Source organism: Hibiscus syriacus, unplaced genomic scaffold (assembly GCF_006381635.1).
Source record: "Hibiscus syriacus cultivar Baekdansim isolate YM2019G1 unplaced genomic scaffold, ASM638163v2 tig00110911_pilon, whole genome shotgun sequence".
In the NCBI taxonomy this organism is placed as follows: domain Eukaryota; kingdom Viridiplantae; phylum Streptophyta; class Magnoliopsida; order Malvales; family Malvaceae; genus Hibiscus; species Hibiscus syriacus.
Window position 1 is genome coordinate 31,950 of NW_024062910.1, and position 10,014 is coordinate 41,963.

Here is a 10,014-nt window from a genome sequence, read left to right on the forward strand (position 1 = left end):
ACTTGAGCACCCTTTACTCACTTTCTATAACCAAAAAAAAATTCTAGTCATAAGGGATGTTGATGGAAGGCTAATGAATGAATTTAAAGCTTAAAGGAATATGAATGAAGCTCTAGACACTTACCTTTGAGCTAAGGCACTTGGTGGAGGATGAAGAGAGGAAAATGAGAAGAAAGGAGATAGAGAGAATGAGATAAAAGCTTTTCAGCTTTTTCCCTTAAAACCCCATGCCTAAACACCAACATAAATCCCAAAATATCAGCCTCTTTTTCAACGATGGTATAATTGCACTTTTGGTTCTTCCACTTTAGCATTTTAAGCAAAAATCTCTTTTTTAAGGCTAATCGTGCCCAATTTACATCTAATTAAGACCACACTTGGCCCAATGACTTCAATTACGAACTCCACATACCTCTCGGGTCCACCCAAAATAGTAACCCATAATTTGGGGCGTTACAAGTTAACCTTTAAAAGGTTGTGCTTTATGAGATCGTTATGAAACAAAAGATTCAACTAAACATGGAAACTTTCTTGAGTTAGTAAGTTTCTTGGCTTCTTATAATGATGATGTTGCTACATTTTTTAATAATGCTCCAGAGAATTCAAAGCATGTTTCTCCGAGAATCCAAAAGGAGATTCTTTGTCTTTTTTTTTATCTTGGATACATAAGCATATTTGGGATGAAATTGGAGAACAAGAGTTTTGTGTCATATTTTCTTAAAATCGTGATGAGTCGAAAAGGAACAAATGACAATTGTGTTGATATATGTTGATAAAGAAGGTTTTATATGTGAAAGATTTTTTGACCAAGTTCATGTGAAGGAAACTACTTCATCTGCACTGAAGAAAGAGATTTGTAATGTTCTTTCACATCATTGTTTAAATGTGAATGATATAAGAGGTTAAGGACATGGCGGAGCTAGTAATATGTGCGGAGAATTCAATGATTTTAAGCATTACTCCTTGCACTTTACAACATGTAGGAGATACAAGGTGGAGTTCTTGTTCCGTTCTTAAGAACATCATAAGCGATGGAAATTTGACTAAGAGAAGCAATGTAGATAGCGTTTATGATGTGATGACATCTTTTGAGTTTGTATTCATCTTGCATCTCATGATAGATATTTTAAGCACCACTGGTGATCTTAGTCAAGCTTTGCAACGTAAATCTCAAGATATACTAAATATCTTGCATTTAGTATCAAGTTCAAAAAAGCTTATACACAAGTTTAGAGAATAAGAGTGGGATCCTTTACTTGAAAAGGTAATAACATTTTTGTGATAAACGTGATATAAAAATTCTTGATATGAATTCTTTGTATAAAGGTGGCAAAGGGAGGTCTCGTCTTCAACGAGATTCCATTTCAGTTGGGCATTGCTACTGTGTTAATATACTTATCTTTGCTATTGATTCTCAAATCCATAAGATGAACATTAGATTCAATGATGACATGGTAGAGTTACTTACGCTTAGTTCTACTTTAGATATAATTGATGGTTATAAATCATTTTTGAATTGAAGATTTATGCAAGCTTGCAAATAAATTTTATCCAGAAGACTTCATGGAGCATGAAAGATTGCTCTTGAAAGTTCAATTAAAACATTTTAAATTAGAAGCTCAAGGGAGCATTGATTTAAGAAGGACATCAACAATTTTAGAATTTTGTCCAATGTTAGCAAAGACTTAAAATTTAATTATTTATCATCTTCATGACTGACTTGTTCGTCTTGTTTTAACTCTTCCTATTTCTACTGCGACCACGGAGCAAGCTTTCTCGGCCATGAAGCTAGTGAAGACTCACTTGCGTAACAAAATGGAGGATGAGTTTTTGTCGAGATACTTAATAACATATATTGAAAAGGAAATTGCACGTGATTTGTCAATAGATTCTGTTATTAATGACTTTGATCTAATGAAAGAGCATCAGACATAATTTTGAATGCTTACTTTTAACAAGATATTTTTTATAAAATTTTGTACTTCCTAATTATTATGTATCTTGGAAGCTATTTTTAGTTTGTTCTAAAGTATTTTAGGGTTATTTTATAACTCAAATTTTATAGTTAATAAGTTTTTTTTTCATCTCTAACAACTAAAACTCTAGTATATTGGTGTAAATTATAAATCGTTGTTTTTTGTGGAACGGAAAAGAGAGAATGAGGAAAATGTTTTTTGTTGTGCATATTTCTTTTACTAGTTACTATAATTGTTATTTTATATTGTCATTATAGTTTTACTAAATATAAAAGTTCGTTCTCCTAACTAAAATCTTGTGTCTGTCTCTACAATGATGACTACTATACAATATAATTGTGGAATTTCAACATAATACTAGAATACGAGTATTGAGAAAAGGTGGTTTAAATCAAATTATTCATACCCTTTACTATCCTCTCAATACATGTAAAAGCCCTCTACACTTGTAAATGTAATTGGGGAATATATTGTTCAACCAGATCTCCACGTAAATCTCAATTTGGAGTATAGTTCCGGTAACTTTGCATGCGATTCCTTGCAACAATTGTGAGGGTTAGCCAATCTAATCGTATATATTTTTTTTAATAGTCTAAATGAATATAATATAGTATGTTCAAAACTTTCTTAACCAATTGACAACGCATACCATGCAAACACAATTTCTCGAACCCAACACATCGAGCGAGAACAACTTTCTTAATAGCATTGGAACCCACATAGAGGAAATTGAAGATTTTACATACAAGCTATAAAGTTTCCAACTGAACACCATGATCCGAAACTAGCATTCTCAGCTCCACTTACATCACGTTGCAAATGATATGTAACTTCTAGCTTGAACAAGGCATCCAACTGATATTAATATAAACTATAAAAAAACGAGAGCATGATTCCTTGGGAATTTGGGGATAAATAACCATTGTAATCAACTGCTGCGTTCATATGATAATCTAATGAAATCACTGTTGAAATTGGCCCCGTAACTTTTGGAGCCACTAGAACAAGATGGTCTAATCCCTAAGAAGCCGACCCTGGCAAAATGTAAAGGGGTAACATCCAGGAAAATTACAATCATTCAAGTTTACAGTATTTTCTTCTGGGGCATAAAACAAATGATAATGTCACATACATTTTATGAGGCAGGGGCATATTCTTGTATGGCTGTTGCCAGTTTGTTTCGGTCATCCTCCGATTTTGTTCTGATTAAGGTCCGTGCCATGACATCTTCGTTATTGACATCATCCTACATAATCCAAACGATGTCACTGAAATACTTGACTACTTAAATCTGTAATTACAAGGTCAATTTCTGCAAACAATTTTGATGCAAATACCTATATTACAAATTCTAACTACCAATTTACTAGTCAACAATTCCACATCTAAATTCCATGTCAGTAAATTTGACTGCATTGTTGCAGTCTGCTTATATCTATAGCACATTTATAATTAATCTCATACTCCAGAGCAGCTTACAAGGCCAAAATAATCCTACTTTCAAGATTGAACTCATATCCCAAATTCATCAGCTCAAGAGTAGGCATTGCACCAGGCAATGGGACCTAATGTTATTTTCAACATTATGGTAAAAGTAAATGTTAATTTTCTATCCAAAACCTTTCCTCCGGAGCCCTAACAAAGAAGTATATTTAACAGTGGGGGTTGCTATATACTTGAATTTTCAAATGAATATCTTCAAGTATGATAATCCAAACGAGTAGGGATAAATGGGATAATGACATACTGACTTGTTGAAAAACCAAGGACTACTATTAAACTAGTGACTACTCTAATAGAAATATTCTAGCTGGTAAGTGCCCAGAAGATATGCTAATAAATCATTGTTAAGATACAAATGACCTGACAGAGTTTGATATTAGATTACCAAGGCATAGAATACCAAAATTAGAGAATGTCCAAAAAACCCAAGTGTTTGCCTTTAAAATATATTACCGACGAATGAAATATAGCAACAAGGGAGTTCTTTTGTGCATTTGTCTTGATCCAAGGATATAGCAAAGCATTAAGTAACACCTTTCCCACCTGCAACCAATAAATTGGTATAGGAGTTAAAGACAGTTAAAAAAGACTGGAGATTTTGTGGTTAAGAGTGAACTATCTCTATCTATCTAGTCACTGAACAAAAGCTCATGCACGAATCACATTTCTAAAACCAATACATGGACATAAAGAAACATACATCATTTCGAACAACAACTATCGGTTTGGAATCTTTTGAACCCTTTCTGATACCCTCTTTGCATTTAATGGAAAGCTGCCCTGTGCCTTTATCTTTCCATGAATTTTTATCTGCTGGATCAGTTGACTGGCATAACAGAGGGGGGGGGGGATTACAAAAGGGGTGGTCAGACCAAACACTGTTACAAGTCCAGAATAGGCGGATCTGAAAACCATGACTGAATGCAAGTTTTCAGAAGATAAACCTTGACATAAAGCTTGCATTTGACTTCATGAACAACAACAATACCATGCTCTTCCAACTTCTTCACTGATGGACTGCTAGGCTGTGGCAACTCATTCTCTGACAATCCAAAGTGACACTTATTAATGTGCATGTAGTGAGAAGGTAACAGAATTAAAAGTTGAGAGGCATAAAGAATTAACCTTACTTAAAACCAAAAAAAAAAAAAGAGAGAAATAACCTAGAAAGTAAAAAATTTCATGACAAGGCTGAATTTAACGAGGGAATGCCTTTAAACACGAACAATATACAGTAAATAAGGACCAGAAGATAAAGTTTCATAATCCCACCATCATCCATGTCATCTGCTGCATTGTTGTCCACAGAAACTGAGGTTTGGGTTCCTGAAATAACATAAAAATATGTAAATTTAATTTGACAACATGATGGAATTCAAACTCAACATCGATCAAAGTTTCAACTTTCATATTTTGTTCTTTTTAGGCACATGTAATTGTCTTAATATCTTCAAGCCAGTAATGTCAAATCTTAATCCAATTATAAATATTTTTGTAAAAAGTCAATGCAAAACCTACCGAACAAGAAAGGAGACTTGCTATTAGAGAATGCTCCAGAGCTCCAAGGAGATGCAAAGCTCACAGTCTTGTTAGATGTAGTAAAACTATTTGTTGTACTGGAGGAAGCAAAATTTGCAGTTGCAAGGCCAAATGTAAAGCTTGAATTTGAGCCAGCTGGCATAGAGCTTGTAGTTGTCAGACTAGCCGGAGCCAAGCTTGTAGTTGAACTAGCCGAGGTAAAGGTAGTAGTTGTTCCCGCTGGAGGAAATCTTTTAGTCATATCAGCTGGAGTTAGGCGTGTAGTTGTAGTGTCCAGAGAAAAGGTATAAGCTGCAGTGCCTGTAGGAAAGGTCAGAGTTGAAGTGCCTGGAATAAAGCCTGTAGTGCTGGTTGGAGTAAATCCAGTTTTTCCTTGAAAAAAATATTATCCATGTTCTTGGTTTCGGGCACCACTTTACTCTCATTTTTATGAATTTCAGCAGCAGTCAAGTTGTCATCTTTTACCACATTGGCTTTGAGCCAATTGACAACATCAGAACTTCTCCTGCAAAAGAGGAAATGGAGTGTCATTCAAGTTTGAAAACCAAAGCAATAATACCCTGCATATATGTAGTCTAGTCTTGCATACTAATTTAAACATCAGTAGTAGTCACAGAAACTCAAATGAAGGTTATTTGTGATATAAGCCCAAGACAGCCCATCCATTTTGGTTGGATGGTGGATAAGAGAACTTCTAAATAGACACACGGTCATCCTAAAGCTGTTAACAAACTGCTCGTAAAACGGTATAAATATTCTGATCTTTTTCATCTAAACACTGATATATGAATCAAGCAATGACTAGTGTTAAAAAGGGCGTAAGGCACACTAAGGCGATAGGGTTTTTATAGCCAAGGCGCAAGGCCCGTGCCTTATTGAAGTAAGGCACACTTTTTGAAAATAAAAGATATACAAGTTGTTCCATCCACCATTAAAGCTTGAGAACCCAAGCAAACCCTCCCCCCTCCTTCCTTGGTCCACAATTTCATATAAGAAACTGAAATAATAAATAAAAGTCTAATAATAAGTTGGCAAACTTCTTACTTGTCTCCTTCTTATCCCTCCACCTCACACCTCTCAACAGTCATGTCTTCCTCCTTTTTAACACCACCTACACCCTAAACCCCATTTCTCCAAACCCACCCTAATCCTCCATTTTCGTATTTCTAAATTGTGTTTCCAAGCTTTTCTTTCTTTCTCATGGATTCAAATTTCTCCATGATCTGTCTTTTCCTAACCCGATTCTCAATCCGTGCATGCATGCCTCTCTCTCATTTTGTCTGCTCAGTCGGTTGTCATTTTAACACCAAAAATGACCTCTAGTCATCCCCCTTTTCTTCTCTCTCTTTTAAACTTCAAGACAAAAAGTAATTATATAAGGTAAAGCACCCCACCCTTTATCTGTATTTCACGCCACATTTCCATACATCTCCCATAAAACTCTCTTTTCTAATCAAGCCTACCATGTTTTACTCTTTTCTCCACTGACATTTCATTTTTCTCTCTCTTTTTTGTTGTTGATACACAAGTTAGTATGTAAAACATAATAAAAAATAAAAAAAAAGAGAAAAAGAACAAAAAAAATTTGAGCCGGCGCCTTAGTGCACCTTGCTGCGCTTCATTGAAATCGCCTCGCCTAGACCTAATTAGGCGCTTCACCCTCGCCTCGCCTCACCTTAGCGCCTAGGCTTGCCTTTTTAAACACTGGCAATGACAGCCAGCTTTATTTTATTCATATTAAGATATTACGTGAAGAATTCATATTACACTCTTTAACAATAAAATCTGCTTATAATATAAAGAAACAAAAGTAGTATAGAGCAAAAGAAAATAAATTCCTTTGAAGAAGGTGATCAAAGAATCTAACAGTACAGCCCTAAATTTTGCAATCTAATACATTCACTTAGACAGTACAAACATGAATACAAATATTTGTCAACCAATGAAAAACAACCATCAGATGTTACCATAATGTTTAAAGCATGACTTAGGTAGTCACTAGCACCATCTTGCCAAAGCTCATCGGGGTGATTCTTCAATTGTGATTGTACCCAACTGATAAAATAAAATTTTGTCATGGAGAATACATACAATTATACAAATTTATAAGTTTGCTAAGGCCCAAAGACAAAGAAGCAAGAAACTTGGCTATACTACGGAGTACAGACTGATAAGATATTCATACAGAAAGCTAGAAGAATATTAAATACATCGAATATTTTATAAGTAGAAAAAGATCAAATCAGTTGGTTCTAAATAAACATACAAAGCAAAAGCAAGTTGTTGAAACATCACAGACAGGACCTTGCAAATTGGGTGTTGAGAGCTTTGACATGCTGCTGAGACAAAGCTAGTGGTGGTGTTGCATTTGGCTGCTGTTGGGATGGTTCGGCCCTTTGAGCATCAAATGGTGATCCTTCCATTATTCTTTTATTTTGGAACTGCACTTAAATTAATGATTATATAAGAAGCCTTGACAACAAGATTGATGCAGCAAAACACCGAAACATAAAAAACATAAAAACTAACTAATAAGTAGTTACAAGATAGCTATAAATACCCCCAACCCTCTCTCTCTCTCTCTCTCTTCAAACAATGCAAGCACACTCTAGTAAACTATGAGTTAAAACTTTTTTTTTGTTCTCAGTCACTGCTTTTTGATTTCCATCCTTCGGTACATGAAATTAATTTACTCTAGTCATTGATCGGTTGGTTTTCCCAGCTTTTCGAAACATAATTTCTATAGATCATCAACTGAAAAAGGCTGCTTCGAATAAAACATTAAGAATTATAGATATGATAACCACATTCAACTTCTATCAACGTCAAGTTCATTCTTGAAAAACCAATAAACCCCAAGGAAGTATTTAAAAAATAAACCTTCAATCTTCCAAAGATACTTGTCAGATAACTGAAACTAGAAAGAAAAAAAAAAAGCATGCAAACGATTCAAATTTTAAATTTTCCCATTAGTTTACAGCTCATTAACTTCCAAATCAATAAAACTTGAAGTAAACCCAGAAAATCTATCAAGAAATCACTACTAGAAATGCTCTCTTTCTTACTTCAGAATTTAGACGAATAAAAGAGGAAAAAAAAAGAACATCCAATTAGGGCTATGCTATCAATTCAGGGTAACCTATGAAGCAAGAACAACAACTTTTAAAAATTTAATTTTAAAAAGTGGAATATCAAAAACTCACAGTCTTTCGCAACATTCATGGTGAGATCGGGCGGTTGAATTGAGCTTTTTTTATATATATAAAAAAAGATTTTAGGGTTCAAAATGGAAATTAATTTTTTGATGGCTTTTGTTTCAGGCTAAAAGAGAGGGACTTTCTATAATTTGGATTAATTATTAGAGAAATTTTAAAATGGTTATGGGTGATTATGACCGTCCGATCATCAAGTTGGGAACTAAACTTTCAATTCAGGCTGTCGAATTGGTTTCCAAAGCTATCGTGGACCACGTGCTTGTTTTTAGTAGCAGTGTGTATTATCCGATATCGAATATTATCGGATATCAGATATTATCTGATCCGAATTTTTAGATATCCGAAAATTTCGGATACCTAAAGTAATGATCTGTATCCGATTCGAAATTTTGAATATCTGAATTTTTAGATATCCGATTTTTTTAGATCGGATATCCGAATATTCGTATCCAAATCCAATTTAACTAGTACATAGATTCAACATTCAAAAGCACCAAAAATAAAAATAATAACACACACTTAACATCAAGGATTTTCACATTTTCATATGAAACTCAGTTTCGCAAATTCTAACTAACAACGAATAGCTCGAGATTATAAAGTAAAACTTCACAGAATTTGAATATGCAAACAAAGAATTCATAACCCAAAGTTCAGAAGTTTCAATATATAAACAATTTCAAAAAATATCTCCCCAACAATGCAAAATAACAAGCAAATATCTTAGAGAAAGTAGATCTAGATAGCACAAGCATGAAGGATATTGAATATAAATTCAACTTTTTTTTTGAAAACTCACCCATTTTAGAAACCAAACCAAAAACAGCAGACTATACCTTCCCAGATGCAGTAGCAATCAACAAGTAATTAAAAAATGCTCGAATTATAAATTTGCACCGAAACCAACCCCAAAGCTTTAACAAACAAATTTTTAGACAAAAGATGAACTTCTAAAGATCAAACACTAAGCTAAAAATACCCATAGTCAAAATCTGAGATCAATCATTAATTAATTTGAATAACAATAAACGACGAAATAATTCATACAACAACGAAGAAACAAAATTCGTAACAATTTTCATAAAACCTATTTAGAGAAGAGGTGAAGAATTTCTAACCAAAATTTCCAACTTGAAAGAATCGGAAGAAATCGCAGAAGAAACTTGATCAGAGAAAGAGAAAGGAAAAAGGAAAGACTCGCACTAATACCCGTATTTCTCTGGGTTTGGGTTTGAAAGAATGCATATAGGCTATAGCCCAAACAGCTCTGGGTTTGAAACATATTAATATTGCCCAAATTATTTTCGGGCTTTCGGATATTCCGAAATTGATTTTTTATCGATCCGTATTCGATCCGAAAATTCAGAAAAAAATTCGGATACCCGATCCGATCTATGCGAAAATTGAAAAATGGGTCGAATATCCGAATTTTCGGATCGAATCAACGGATCGAATCAATCGGATCGGATTTTTTTGCACACCCTAATTTTTAGTTACCTGAGTGGGACCACATCTTGGGCTTTAGCCTCAATAATGTCAGAATATGCACATGGTCCATTCACGTATACATAGATAAATAAAATGATACGTCGTCGTTTATCATACTCTTTGAAAAGCCCAACAATTATTAAAAAAATTATTAAATTATTAATATAAATAAAAAATTTTGGAAAATTAATTTTTAAAAAGTTTTGGGATTTTATTTTTATTTATTTTTTAGTGAAGTTTTATTTTAAACACATACTATTATAAAATATCAATGAAAACAAGTTTATTTTGTA

The 10,014-nt window shown here is 33.8% G+C and overlaps 2 protein-coding genes across 3 annotated transcripts; one reads left to right on the forward strand and one right to left on the reverse strand.

Annotated features, from left to right (window-relative positions):
• Positions 1-910: 910 nt before the first annotated feature.
• On the forward strand, positions 911-1,520 carry LOC120146326. The gene is made up of 2 exons (XM_039159922.1): positions 911-1,163; positions 1,327-1,520. Exons 1-2 carry the CDS (start codon positions 911-913, stop codon positions 1,518-1,520), a joined length of 447 nt encoding a protein of 148 aa, XP_039015853.1.
• Positions 1,521-2,810: 1,290 nt separating this feature from the next.
• On the reverse strand, positions 2,811-7,478 carry LOC120146304. 2 transcript variants are annotated; one of them, XM_039159905.1, is made up of 9 exons: positions 7,323-7,478; positions 6,986-7,073; positions 4,998-5,523; positions 4,752-4,805; positions 4,424-4,521; positions 4,180-4,305; positions 3,933-4,022; positions 3,109-3,222; positions 2,811-3,010 (listed from the first exon to the last, which is right to left on the reverse strand). In XM_039159905.1, the coding sequence occupies exons 3-8, from the start codon at positions 5,257-5,259 to the stop codon at positions 3,112-3,114; spliced, it is 741 nt and encodes a 246-aa protein (XP_039015836.1). In that variant the 5' UTR covers positions 5,260-5,523; positions 6,986-7,073; positions 7,323-7,478; the 3' UTR covers positions 2,811-3,010; positions 3,109-3,111. The 2 variants fall into 2 exon arrangements, with proteins under 2 accessions (XP_039015836.1, XP_039015835.1); XM_039159904.1 differs by having other exon boundaries at positions 2,926-3,222; positions 7,323-7,476.
• Between the last annotated feature and the right edge of the window lie 2,536 nt (positions 7,479-10,014).